We start from the raw sequence: 15,075 nt of genomic DNA on the forward strand, positions 1-15,075 counted from the left end.
CATTTCTTCACTGCAGGCTAGATTTGTGAAGCCTTACTCATATCGAGTAGTACCTTACTATGCAAGCTGATTTCAATGGGAGTACTTAAGTGAGAAAAGGTGGCAGAAATTGGGCAGTGAGGAAAGGTTATTTAACTTGTGTAATAACTGTAGTTCTTTTGAGATGTGTGTTCATGTGGGTCCTCCACTTCAGGTGTGCATGCACCTTTGATCCAAGATTTTCATTTGCAGTGTCCTTTGGCCCACCTATGTGCCCTACATATGCTTGTATGCCATGCTGAGGCTATAAAGGGCTGTGTGGGTGAACCACTCTCAGTTCCTTCCCTACCATGAAGTCCAACCACGGAAACAACAAAGCAGAGGGAAAGGAGGGCAGGGAGTGGAATACCCATAAGGACACACATCTCAAAGAACTACAATAACTGCACATGGTGAGTAATCTTTCCTTCTTTTTTGAGTAGTGTCCCTAAGGATGCTCAGCTTCAGGTGACTTCCAAGCAGCATCCCCAGGAGAAGGGAGTTTCAGAATACAGTCTAGCACAGATGCCCAGTTCAATGTCTAGAGGCATGGACCAAGCCACAGTGTTTGAGGAAAGTACTGAAGACCATGCAGAAGCCATGCAGAGTTTGACTAGATGTTGATTGTGACCTAGTATAGTGGGCTGGAACATTAGCAGGAAGCTGGGCATTAGCAACTTCATAGCAAGAAATAACATACCACAAAGTCCACCTTGTTAGTCATGTAGAAATAGTGGAACCCTTAGATCTGTCTGCAATGGAGATCAGTAGTGTAGGAGATTTCTGAAATGGTTTGGTCCTATCAAGATAGAAAGTCAGTGCTCTTCTGACACCTCTGGTTTGGAAAGAGGCTTCCTATCCTGGTTCTGGGCAGGGGAAAAAGCAGTAAATGTATGGTCTGGTTCAGATAAAACTCAGATGATAACTGAGGTAGGAATTTGGGATGTGGATGTAGGGAAACTTTATATTTGAAGAATACTGTAAGGGAGGATCTGCCATCAAGGCCCTGGTTTCCCAACTCTTCAAGTTGATGTAATGGATATTAAAAAGGCCATCTTCATGGATAGGTATAGTAATAAGCAGATCACCATAGGTTCAAAAGGAAGACGTATGTGAACTCTGCAAACTAAATTAAGATCCCAGACCGGAGTGGGGACTTTTACTTGAGAGAAGAGTTTCCCCAGTTCTTTAAATGAACCTTACAGTTGTTGGGTGAGAGGATACTCAGAAACCTTCCACTAGAGAATGGAAGGTTGATATTGCAGCCAGATTGGACCTTATTCAAGCTACTTGAGAAACCTGATTTCTTCACTATCCAAGGTAAGTGAAAGTAAAGAAGATTCAGGTGCAATTCACCAGTATTCACACTAACAGATAAATCTTTTCCACTTCCACAGGTAAGTACTATGGGTAGATTCTTTGATGCTGTTTAATGAGACCTACTGTACCTCTGCCAAACAGATAGACTTTAAGCCTGTGAACCATAAAAGAGCTATGCCTTGAGATGGAAAATTTTTAAATTGGGATTGTGACAGATTCACATCTCTCATCGCCACTGGACTGGCATCTCCTGCTGGCAGTCTGGGGATTAGCTTTAAGATGACACCTGCATCTGCGGTCTATGCACGGTCACTTTTCACTGCAGTTCGCTTCTAGTCCTTCTTGCAACTGTCAGGACTCGCAACATCCTCTTCGTGACTTGGCCCTCTGGCCACTCCACAATCCATGTTCCCCCCTTCCAGGGGAGTTTTGGCTCCTTAGGAGTCCAGCCACTTCCCCAGTGGCCACTGCAGTTTCTCATTCCCATCACTTCTTCAGTGGTGCCTGCAGTCACTTATTCCGCCACTTAACCAGTGGCTAGTGGGGGTCGAGAGAGAGATCCAGGCCTGCCCACTACTCCAGGTCCCGGTCCAGGGACCCTGTGCATCGCAGCTTCTGGCTGCGCCTCAAACTTCTTTCCCTGCTGCTGTCTCCCTGGGCCACTTCTCCGAACCCTAGCACCTTCTCTGCCTGTCCTCAGGGCCTGCTACTACCCACTCCCATCAGTAACACTGTCTCAGATGCCACAGGCCTCTCAGCTTGCAAGAGAGATAGCCTTCCCTCTTTGAGCTCCAGGCAGTCACTGCTCTGCCCTGCAGCTCATTTTATATGGACCAGCTGGCCTTTGATTAGCTGTTCCTCCCAGCCTCTTTCCTATTGTCGCCTCCCATGCAGCCTCCCTAGGGCTGCTTTTAACCCCTTAGGTGCCAGTGTGAGGCAGATGCCCCAACACAGGGATGAAGCACACAGCCCACATCTTGAGAGGAGGGAAACCTGGAAGGATGATCGCTGACAAGGAGACAATCAAAACAGGTAAGGATACTATGTTTGTCTCAGCCACATTAGGACTATCAGGATAACTTTGGTTTTGTCCTGCCTGATCTTCTTTATTGATTTTAGAATCAGAGGCGTAGGGGAAAAAGTGTAATATAGGCCCTTTGTCCGAGGAAGGAGAAAGGAATCTCCCAAAGATTGAAGGCCCTTTTGATTGAAGTTCTTTTGGGTTGAAGTTCTTTTGGATTGACACTGGAAGTCCTTTAATTCTTTTCTGCTACTGCTACAAAGAGTTGCGAGGATCTGCGAAAGGGTTTAGTCCTCTTGATATAGAAGACGAGGGAACGCCTAGCATCCAATGAGTGAAGCCGCTGCTCTTCTGAGTTCCTATGAGGCCTCAGGAAGAAGACTGGCAGGAAAATGGCCTGGTTTCTATGGAACTGCGAAACCACTTTTGGCAGGAAGGCCAGGTGGAGGTGCAGTTGAACCTTATCCTTGAAGAACACCGTATACGGTGGCTCTAATGTAAGGGCCTGGATTTCAGAGAGACACCCTTCTGGCTGTGGTGATCGCCACCAGGAAGGCTACCTTCCAAGAGAGTAGTAATAGAGGCACGATGATAGTGGTTCAGAGGGAGGGAACCTGTGAGCCTCAACAGCACCAGGTTTAAGTCCCATGGGGGGATTGGCTCACAGACTTGAGGATAAAGTGTTTCCAGACCCTTAAGAAAAGGGACCGTCATCTGATGAGAGAAAACTGGCTTTTCATTCACCGGTGGGTGAAAAGCCAAAATTGCTGCTAAATGCACCTTGACAGAAGTACTGTTTTAGACGGAGCAAACAGCCCAATATAGAGAATCTTTGAACTTGGATAGATTGTATTCATATCTCCCTAGTAGGGCTTAATGGTTCGAGATATGCAGTTGTAGACTACCTGTTTGGAGGAAAGTTTATTCAATAGGTCCAGTTTCTTCGTATCTTTTGTTTGGAGGTAGCAGCCACCTGGCCCTTTCATTTGCTACCAGCATAATGAGGGACCTGAAGGGGAGTGGGAGTATAAGTACTCGTACCCACTGGCTGACATAATATTTCTTTTCTGCCCTCTTTGAGGTGGGGGGGCAGAGAAGAAGGTTCATGGGACCTTGACTGGACCCATTACCACCTCATTAATGGATAAGGCTGCTTTAGAAGGAGCTGCTGCAGCCAAAATGTCAATAAGGCTGTGGGATGATTTCTTAAACTCCACAATCTCTAGTCCCAGGTTAGCTGCTGTTTGCTTCAGAAGGTCCTGATGGGCCCTGAAGCATCCTGCAGAAGTGGGCTACTTGGCTCCATGACGGCCTTGTCTGGGGAAGTGGAGGAAGAGGCTTTTACTGGAGAAGGGGCCTCCCTCCTCTTACTTAGCCTGAATGACATCCATAGGAGTCATGTCCTGAACATCGGTACCGAGGCTGGTACTGGAGTCCAGTGCTGAGCGGGGAAGAGCGGTAGCTCATCTCTCAGAAGCCACCAAGTTAGACCTCTGGGAGGGAGGACCTGGTACCGGGGAAACCTCCAAAGGTTCCAGTATGGTCACTGTATAAGCCACTGTCCACTTGGCCAGGCACTGCATCAAAGTCTGGTGGCACATAGAATGGGTACTGGTGGTGGCCCTTCAGCTGGACCTAGGGTTCCATCTTGGACTCAGATGAAGAGTCATCCCGAGGTGAGCATGGTGGAGGAGTACTCCTCTCTGCTTCCATTTGGGGCCAAAGGTCCAAAGACCGGTGGTGAATGGTTGCCAGGATGGTATTAGGGTTGGCTTGATGCTGGAAGGCCCCTGAGGGCCCGGAGCCTCAGAGCTTTATGCTCCCCCCTTGTTCACGGTTGCTGGTGCCAGTGTCTGTCACATTGTAGTCGGTGGAACTGGGAACATCAATACATCCCTGGCTGCTGCAAAGGCCACCGGTTGGTTGATTGTACCGTCAATCTGTTGGTGCTGCAGTGGCTTCCGGGCATCAGTGGAGGGTCCTGCACCAGATTCAATGATCTGGATGGAGTTGACGGAGCCAATGGACCAGGAATGAAGGAGTTGCCCAGCACAGGTTGCACTCCACTACTTTCCCCATGTGTGTCCTCCTCCTGTATCGGTGAGTGACCTCTGTTGGTGCACTGCTTTTTGGGCTTCTTCCTCAGCACTGGAGAATGGGGAACGGTGCTAGGATGTTCATGGTGCCGGAGGAGCATTTTGAACAAAGGCCAAAGTGCTTGGAGCAGAATCGGAATGGTTTGGCTCTGAGGCTGGTCTGAGCGCAGCTTCCATTAGGATAGCTTATTTCTTTACCCTTTTTTGTGCGGGGTTTAAAGTCCTGACAAATCTGGCACCAGTCTCTCACATGAGTTTCCTCCAAACACTTCAGACAACTGAACCGTGGCTCGCTCATGGGCATAGGCTTGCAACAGGAGGCACAGGGTTTGAAGCCCAGGGACCAGGGCATGCCAAGCCCCGGACGAAGAGAGTCCTTCGACAATAGGGACTATAATTAACTATTGACACTAATACTATCTAAAATATATATACACTAAAAACTATGCCTAAAACTAACAACTATGAAACAGAGTGCAAAAACCACTGAGAAGAAGCCTTGCTGAAGCAAGTGGAGTTGTTCCAGCAACTGTCACGGGCAGTAAGAAGGAACTGAGAAGGTACAAGGTCAGCGGCTCCTCTTATACATAAGCACATAAGTGCGGGGCTCTGGAGAGTGATAGAGCTGGCCCAATAGATACCACTGAGGAAAAATCTCTGGCAATGGTGCATGTGGTGCACTCACACCTAATGTGGAATGGACATGAGCAAGCACTTGAAAAAAAAACTGCATGTATTTTGATCACAATCTAAGACAAAGATACTTTCCAAAAGAAAAAGAAAAAGCCCAGCCAGAGAAAACAATTTTTAAGAAAGGGTGTAAATCTATTTTTAGAACAAAAGTCTAATATATTCACTTCGTGGTCAAGATCAATTTGATATGTGCACTTTTTTGCTTAAGAAATGGGTAAGCTTTGAAACTGGAGTTTTTAAACCTGTACCTTAACCACTAGTTTTCAGAATTACAACCTCTCCAATCTCCTAAAAGTGGAAGAGAAAGAGAGATATGTATCTAACTGTGAAGAAAAGCCTGTTTGTGCCCAAGGCCTTATCTACGTGGGAAAGTTTTACCATATACCCATATAACAACTCCATGTGGGCACTCTTATTCCATTATAAGACTGTCTTTTTTGGTTTATCTTATAATCCTTCCCAAGCGACAAACTAAAATGAATAAAAAGCGCCCACTTGGGGAGCGATGGTGGTGGATGGGGGAGTTATACAGGTATAACAATATTAGTTTAAATTCTCACCTTGTCATATTGATATAACTTGCCTGTGAATATAAGCTTCAGCTAACAGCAATATAATTTTTCTGTGTAGACAAGTCCTTATACATTGGAGCAGTTTACAAATGTAAATGTACAAGTGTTCCCGCTACTAACATCTGTTCTTAAAACAATTTTTTATGAAGTTACAAAGAAGTGTAGTCTTATTCAAGTTAACTTGAATGAAAAAATATACTCTCTTTAGGTATATTATTCCATAAGCATCTCAAAATTCATCTATCTCTGTAGATCACATTGTCTTTATAATTACTAAAAATGACCTTAATTTACATCATCCAAATAGCTCAATTCTCACTATAATCTTCACTTTAATTACTGAAAGCTGGAAGAGGCTTGCCCACAGCCCCTTTTTATTTTTACCTGATCGTTCCACTTGAAGTCAGGAGTGATGTTCAGCCTAACTCGGAGTACAGTACGTGTAATTGGCTGAATAGCTGCTTCCATTGTAATGGAGGGAATTTGATGGACACATTGTTTGACCTTTAACCCAATATGCACATGACGCAGCATGTGACCTACAAAGAAAACAACAGGTGAAACACATGTGCATTTACAGGAAAAAACATAAATCAGACATTTAAATAGGGTTTTAGAAAGGGATGTAATTGCTTGTCTCATTGTTTGGTGTGTAAATGACTGACTCTTTTGACCTGGTATGGAATATTTTATAATACTTAACATGATTAGCAAATTTACAGCTCAGAAAAAGTCAGTATTAACAGTATTAACTATTATCAGTGGCTCAAAATAACTATTTAGAATTCATGCTGTATAATCTGCTATTTCAAGGCAACTTCCTCTTTCTTCCATTAACTTTTTGACTTGCTAGTTAGAAAGACATAGTCCCTTCTATACACACAAATACTGACCGTTATTTAATGCAGGGCGCTTATTTGAACTTTTGCAGCTCTGGTGTATTGTGATTCAAAATATAGAGAACATTGTGTTTTCATAAAAATGAACAAAAAAAGGTAGCAAATGGCTCATGAATACACACACACAATAAACTTATCTCACAGTGGCTCTGAACTTTTGGAATACAACACTGTGCAAACACAAGCAAGAGAAAGACTGATATTCATGCACATCTCAATCTTCTAATAAAGTCGTGGCAACTCAAAGTGATATTCTAAGAAAATAAATTTCTTGTTTGTGTTTTACAACTCATATCTGTTCCCCACCTCTTAGCTTGTAACAGGAAATGGAGCAGTTAATAGTGTAGGCAACAATTCATGTTAAAGTCAGATTTCTTAATCATAGAATCATAGGGACTTTAAGAGGTCATGTAGTCCAGCCCCCTGAGGCAGGACCAAGACCATCTCTGACAGGTATTTGTCTAATCGATTTGTAAAAACTTCCAGTGATGGGAATTCCACAATTTCCCTCAGTAACCTATTTTCTGTACTTAACTATCCTTGTAATTAAACAGTTTTTCCTGATAGCTAACTTAAATCTCTCTTGCTGCAGATTAAGCCCATTTATGCTTGATCTACATTCAGCGGACACGGAGAACAAGTGACCACCATCATCTCCATAACAGTCCTTAACATATTTGAAGACTTTTATAAGGTCCTCTTTTCAGTATTTCTCAAGACTACAGATGCCCAATTTTTTTCAAACTTTCCTCACAGGTCAGGTTTTCTAAACCTTTTATCATTTTTGTTGCTCTCCTCTGGTCTCTCTCCAACTTGTCCACTTCCTTCTTAAAGTGTAGTCCCCGTAACTGGACACACTACTCCAGCTAACTTCCACCAGGGACTAGTTAAGTGGAATAATTATCTCCCGTGTCTTACATATGACAGTTCTGTTAATTCAACCTCGTAGGATTATTAGCCTTTCTTACAAATGCATCACATTATTGGTTCATATTCAGTTTGTAATATAGTATTACCCCCAGTACTTTTCAGCAGTGCTATTGCCTAGCCAGTTATTCCCCATTTTATAGTTGTGTGTTTGATTTTTCTTGCCTAAGTGTAGCACTTTGCACTTGTCTTTATTGAATTTCATCTTATTTATTTCAAACCAATTCTCCAATTTATCAAGAGCATTTTGAATTCTAATCCTGTCCTTCAGAGTGCTTGCAACCCCTCCCAGCTTTGTATCATTTGCAAATTTTATAAGCATGCTCTCCATTCCATTATTCATGTCATTAATGAAAAGGTTGAATAGTACTGGACCCGGAAAAGACCCTGGCAGACCCCACTAGATACATTCACCTAGTTTCTTTGAATATGGTCTTTCAACCAGTTGCGCATCTACCTTATAGTAATTTCATCTAGTCCTCATTTCCTTATTTTGCTTATGAGAATGTCATGTGAGACTGTGCCAAAAGACTTCCTAAAAGCAAAATATATCACGTCTACAGCTTTCCCCCATCTATGAGGTCAGTAATTCGGCCAAAGAAGGAAATTAGGTTGCATTGGTATGATTTGTTCTTGACAAATCTATGCTGGCTATTCTTTATTACTAGGGCTATCAATTAATCACAGTTAAGTCAAGCGTTTAATGTATATGGAGTTAACTTGATTAAAAAATTAATCACAATTAATCACAGTTTTAATTGCAATGAAACAATAATGGAATACTAATTTAAATTAATTATAAATATTTTGGATTTTTTTCTACATTTTAAATGTAGTGATATCAATTACGACACAATACAAAGTGTACAGTGCTCACTTTATTATATTTATTACAAATATTTGTATAGTAAAAAAGAAACAAAAGAAATAGTATTTTTCATTTCACCTCCTATAAGTACTGTAGTACAATCTCTTTATTGTGAAAGTTAAATTTAGATTTTGTAACTCAAAAACAAAACAATGTAAATCTTTAGCGCCTACGAGTCCACGCAGTCCTCCTCCTTGTTCAGCCAATCACTGAGATAATGTACATTTTTACATTTACGGGGCATACTGCTGCCTGCTTCTTCTTTACAGTGTCACCTGAAAGTGAGAACAGGTGTTCTCATAGCACTGTTGTAGCCGGCGTTGCAAGGTATTTACGTGCCAGATATGCTAAACATTTGTATGCCCCTTCATGCTTCAGTCACCATTCCAGAAGACATGCTTCCATGCTGATGATGCTCATTAAAAAAGAATGCATTAATTACATTTGTGTCTGAAATCCTCAGGGAAAATTGTATGTCTCCTGCTGTATGGTTTTACCCACATTCTACCATATATTTCATGTTATGGCAGTCTTGAATGATGACCCAGCACATGTTGTTCGATTTAAGAACACTTTCACTGAAGATTTGACAAAACGGAAAGAAGGTACTAATGTGGGATTTCTAAAGATAACTACAACACTTGATCCAAGATTTAAGAACGTGAAGTGCCTTCCAAAATCTGAGAGGGACGAGGTGTGGAAGATTCTATCAGAAGTCTTAAAAGGGCAACACTCAAATGCAGAAACTACAGAACCCAATCCATCAAAACGAAAATCAACCTTCGCTTGGTGGCATCTGACTCAGATGATGAAAATGAATGTGTGTAGGTACGCACAACATACAACAGTGCCATGAGAACATCTATTCTCATTTTCAGGTGATACTGTAAACAAGAAATGGGCAGCATTATCTCCCATAAATGAAAACAAACTTGTGTCTCTTAGCGATTGCCTGAACAAAAAGTAGGACTGAGTGGACTTTTAGGCTCTAAAGTTTTACATTGTTTTATTTTTGAGTGCAGTTTTTGGGTTTGTTTTTTTTTGTTTGTTTTTTTAAAACATAATTCTACATTTGTAAGTTCAACTTTCATGATAAAGAGATTGCACTACAGTACTTGTATGAGGTGAATTGAAATCCTATTTCTTGTTTCTTTTTTACAGTGAAAATATTTGTAATAAAAATAAATACAAATTGAGCACTGAACACTTTGTATTATGCTGTAATTAAAATCTGTATTTTTGAAAATGTAGAAAAATTCAAAAATATTGAAATAAATGGTATTCTATTATTGTTTAATAGTACGATTAATCCTGTGATTAATCACGATTAATTTTTTGTATTGCTTGACAGCCCTACTTATTACCCTACTATCCTCTGGGTGCTTATAAATTGAGAGCTGGCATCTATCTGAAGTCTTTTTCTATGTCCCAATAGTATCGCGGTTCAGGAAGGGTTTCCCTGCCAGCCAACTCCTCTCTTTTTTTTAATTTTAACTCCCAAGTCACCATGCCGCTTAGCAAGGGGAAGGGGGCTCATATTGAAACTAGTAGGAAGAGGTGCTGAAAACAAGGTAATAGCCTGAAAATGGTCTCTTTCCATATTTCAATGTGGCACTGAATTCTGTTTCCCCCTCTCTCCACAGTCTTGGAAGGTGGGGGTTAAGAAAGACTTGGGGGAAAGGCGTGAAGGAAAAGAGACAGAAAGAAAGAACAGACAGGGAGAAGGGCATTAAATAAGTAACAGCTCTCAAGAATGCACTTCGTAGTTTTCCTAGGGATTTACAGGGCTGCTTCTTTTGTATGGCTTGGGTACATAGCAATGATTACAAATTTATATCTAGATTTGATGGCCAGCACATTACTGCAGCAGTGAGCTGATAAAGCCCTTCAGGCCCCCAATGAAAGAATGAAGGGGGCACTAAGATATAATGTGCTGCACTGTTTGTGACTGGTGACCTCAGTCTCAGAGGCGTTTGCCCCATCTTCTATTTAAAGATGCCATGAGATATTCCATGAGATGTCGTGATGCAATTCAATCTGCACCAGTCATTCTGACATAAATCAAAACCTGATAGTGTTCCTGTTAAGTGTTGGTGTTTTTTGTGCTTCGTGCTTTATGCAAATTAACTAACATACCAATTTCATCAACTGACCAGGGGATGTCGCATTACCAACCTCCCAATGAAAACAGCAATGATTTACAGGTCTAAAGGACACTCATTACTGTAGTATCTAATCGCTAATTATCTATTTCCCATCTGCTTACACATTAAAAGTAGTACATTTAAAATATAACTATACATATTCTATATGCATGTAGAAACATAACATTGAATGCTGAATTTAAGTAAGTGTCATTCTCACTGAAATCTAGGGGAGTGAAACTCTTTCCATGTCTTTTAATCAAACATCCGATGTGTTCAGGAAAAATCATAGGGCAGCTTTCTTTAAAAAAAAAGCTCAGGCTATTCACTGCCATATTATATTAGTATTAAGCATTGACATAATACTGTGAAAGTACAAATTGATTTATTATAATGTGTAAGGTATAGATGCTGATCTGAAAAGCCACAGAATATATACGCATACATAGGCTCTAAATATTTACCAAGACATGATAGAAAACCTTTGGTGGTTTCTTTTAAGCACCTGATTTAACTTTTAAAATAAAAAACATAGGCCCTTATTCTGCAAACACCTATGCATGGTGCTTAATTTTGGGACTACTCACGAGTCAAGTACCATAAGTGCTTGTGGGGTTGGGGCCTTAGTTTGGAAGTGATCTGAAACTTGCGGATTGCTGCCAACTCAGGTATCCAGGTCATCTCAGTGGAGTCAAGCCAGTACAGGATTCAAAAGATGCTGAATGACTATTTCCACTGTATATTTGGGAACTATTTGAAAATCCCAATTTACTTTTGTAACAAATACAGTTGAAAGTGGCCCAACTCTGATTATTCTACAACAAAATGCTGTTAGAAGTGGCACCTTGGACAAGAGGCCTGAAAATGCAGACTGAAGTCCAGGATCTAAAATATGCCTCCAAAAGTTAGGGTAACAAGTATTCAAAATAGAGAAAATTTCTTCTTAACCCTCTCCCCCCGACCTCAGCAGCTGGTGGATAGCTAATGCATAAGGGCTTATATACACCTTTAAAATTGTTTTTATTACTATAAATGTAATTGTGAATTTTTCATTACTGATATATATCAAATCCTTTATTAAACGCCACTAAGCTCTTTGCTGGAATGATAATCTTGTGGCAATGAACTCCTCAGGTTAAATGAAAATGAATATGATCATTCAGAAGCAGGCATGAACCACTTATTGGTTGCGTCCTTTGTTATAATTCCCTGCTTTCATTCTTTTTCACAAGAACAGTATTCAAGTTGCAAGTAATGAAGGACCTGATCTGTCAACTGTCAGAAATCAATTAGATTAATAGCTAGTTCCTACTCAATGTAAGGAGACCGTAGAGCAGAACATTGCTTATTATTATTATGATTTTTTTTTTTTTTTTTTTACCTATTTCATCTTTCCTCATGTCCTTCATCTTATCTACAGTAAGATTCTTTTCCTCCAGTTTTGTGAGGACTGATGGTGGTAGCACTGAGAACTGTCGCAAAGGGTTTGCCCAGCCCCACAGCCGTTTGTCAATGACTTTGCTGAGGTTCAGTAGCCGGTACGTCATTGCAGGCCATCGTTTCCTAAGAGCAACCTCAAAAAGGGCTCGAACAATACGAGCTGCATTCTATAGAGTGAAACATCAAGATGAAGAAAAACGTTAGAATCAGCTCAAACATTTCTCATTGGATACAGAATATTTGTTTAATCAGACTACCAAAATATATATATATTTTTATTGTTAAGTTTTAGCTAAAATATTCTTGAAAATTTTTTCAGTTTTTACCTAATGATTGTTTGCATCTCTTAAAATTGCTTCATCATTACTTAATGGGATCATGACAGTACATAAATACAATTAAACAATTATCAAAGTTATACTGTTGTAGTAAACAGAAACAATTTTTATAGCAATAATTTTTCTTATTATAATAAACCAAGCCATGTTCAAAAGTTTAAAATTGGACATTCATGCTGAGGGGCAGCATGGTCTTGTGGCTAAAGGAGAACTGTATTCAACTGTAGGTCTTTCGTAGGATTCCTGCCTGCCCCTGGTCCAGCACTCTGGAGATTTGCTTACTATGTCTCAATGACTTCTCAATCACATTTACTTAGTTTACAAAAATGTTTGCTTTCTCCTTATTTGCATTCCCTGCAAACTTAGTTTAGAATCTGAATATCGAGATTAATTCTTCATAGACTGTACATCAGAAGTAATCTATCCATCCCATACTCAAGATTAATTCTTCATAGATCATACATCAGAAATAATCTATCCATCCTATACTCATCTAACATGTCAACGACAAATATTCTGCAGGTCAATTTCTCCCCAATTAAACACCCATCCAAGACAATTGTTTTCAGTGAGATTACCTAAGTGTACCTGAGGAAAGAATCCGACTTTATAATGGGAAATAGCCAGCAATTCTGTTGATGATTAAGCAAAATAGCATTCAGTCTGTGCTGGCTTTGCAGTGCCAACAAGAATAAAAAAAGGCACTAAAATATTTTGTCACTAAAGCAGCTACAACTCTTCTACTGAGGAGGAAGGAGACTCTCTTTTTTTTTCTTTTTTCTTTTTTTTTAAATAGTCACTGTTCAGAGTAGAACTGCAATTTAAATATTTTGTGATTCTAAGCACTAGTACCCCATGTCCCCATGTAAATTATTATACACATTTACAAATTGAGCACCTGAGTATGGGACCATATCACCTGCTTTAAAATGCTGCAGTTGAGAGACACAAATAAAAGCTATAAACTGAAAAGTGAAGCTCGAGAGATCTCTCTTAAAATGCTCTTGTTGTGCATATATCACAATCTTTATGGTATGTATAGTGATCTCAATAAAGCCCATGTGTGCCATAAAACCTGAACACAAGGAAACAAGCTACGGTGGCATGACAATCCTAACGAAGAATATCTATGTTTTTAAATGTTTAACTGCCATCCTTAATATAATTTAAATATGGTTTTTATTATTTCTTTCCAAAATGGTTTCGCCAGATGTGGACTAAACAATGTCAGAACATACTATGCTGCTGATTATTAATGAAGAAGCAGAAATACTCCTAAAATGGTCCAAAAGCCACAACTTTATAACCCACCAAATACATTTAATATTGGTTGACATATGCAATTGTTCATGAACCATGCATTATGTCATTTGCCTCTTTTAGGGTCCTCAAGCCAGAAAACAAATGTCTTCTTAAGGGGAGTTTCAAGTGGTCCCCTGACTTCTTGGGAGGAATCCTAGACTTGTGAAGAATCAGCAATATTTATAGATTCATATATTTCCAGTGCTGTTATATCTATGCGATGACCAAACACCCCACAAGTTGATGACCCCTTGGGTGTCAAATTAAGCTATCAATCAAGAGCATGGGCTGTTCTGCCATTATTGTGCGGGTGTCAATCTAGTCTAGTCCCTGAAACTGTGGAGTTTTCCATAATGTTTGGTATCCCCTTTCAGGCTTCTTAAATTTTCACTCCAAACACTGCCAGTCACAATGCACAATCAGTTTGAAGTTATGTTTTGCTAATCTACAAGATCATTCTGGCAAGTCTCTTTGAAATAAATTTAAATACAAATTAAGCAAATGACAATCTGTACGTGATTAGTGAACTTCTAAGTCCAATCTACCTTTTTAATGGTATGTGATATAAAGCCAACTTTGACCAGTGTGTATAGTAGTTCTCCTTGCCCGCACGCAGTTTACACAAGATTATAAAACCTAAATTAATAGCACATATTCTGGTATAAACCAATTTTATAATTTATAATCCCAAATTATGCTTTGCAAAACAAACACACAAAATTAGACTTCAAAAAGGTTAAATGGATTTAAACTTTTATGTAAATTTAGTAAACAATGAAGTTTAAGGTTAACATCTTGTAGGTAATTGCAATTTAAACTACTAAACCATAGTTAATGGCTACTGTACTGGAAAACTAAGTTCAGATGTAACTAAAAAAGTACACCCTGGCCTCCTAAATTAGCACTTGGAAATTATTTCCCACTAAATCAAAAATACTCTGTCTTGAAATCTCAAAAGCTAGTGCTCAGATTTTCAAATCATATGTGCCTCTAGGTTTGAAAATCTGGGCCAACATACCTATCCATACATCTGGGGAAATGAAAGAAGTGAACAAAGAGACAAATGATTTTATAGATTTTTTTTTTTACCTGTGCAACATATGCCGAGTCTGAAATAAGGGAGAAACTATCAATCTCTCCTCGGCTAATATATGTTTGAAGGAGGATATTTATCTTCCCATAACTGTTCTCCACACCTCCAGGAGCAGAAAGTTCACAGAAATTGTTCAGTAAGGCATCCAGCTCTTCTATTTCTTCTTCTCTTACCTAAAACACAATTAACAGGTTTGAAGAGGTTGGAGTAACTTGGTAAAAACTTTCACACAAAATTAAATTTCCATTATCTCTTAGAAGCATTATTTTAAACAGAGTCTAGTTTTACACAAAATAAAAAACAACTTTTCCAGACAGTAGCTAATAGAACCTAATTGAAACTAT

At 39.7% G+C, this 15,075-nt stretch overlaps 1 protein-coding gene across 2 annotated transcripts in view; it reads right to left on the reverse strand.

Annotated features, from left to right (window-relative positions):
* ASCC3 (activating signal cointegrator 1 complex subunit 3) overlaps positions 1 to 15,075 on the reverse strand; it is a 479,889-nt gene that overhangs the window by 113,767 nt on the left and 351,047 nt on the right. For both annotated transcript variants that reach the window (XM_067546516.1, XM_067546517.1), the window contains 3 exons: positions 14,728 to 14,904; positions 11,940 to 12,165; positions 6,105 to 6,259 (listed from right to left, as the gene is read on the reverse strand). In XM_067546516.1, coding sequence (XP_067402617.1) covers positions 6,105 to 6,259; positions 11,940 to 12,165; positions 14,728 to 14,904 — 558 coding nt within the window. The remainder of the gene's footprint in view (positions 1 to 6,104; positions 6,260 to 11,939; positions 12,166 to 14,727; positions 14,905 to 15,075) is intronic.

The sequence above is a fragment of the Emydura macquarii genome, unplaced genomic scaffold (assembly GCF_026122565.2).
Source record: "Emydura macquarii macquarii isolate MOO-44397 ecotype Brisbane River unplaced genomic scaffold, CSIRO-AGI_Emac_v2 contig_1146, whole genome shotgun sequence".
Lineage (NCBI taxonomy): Eukaryota > Metazoa > Chordata > Testudines > Chelidae > Emydura > Emydura macquarii.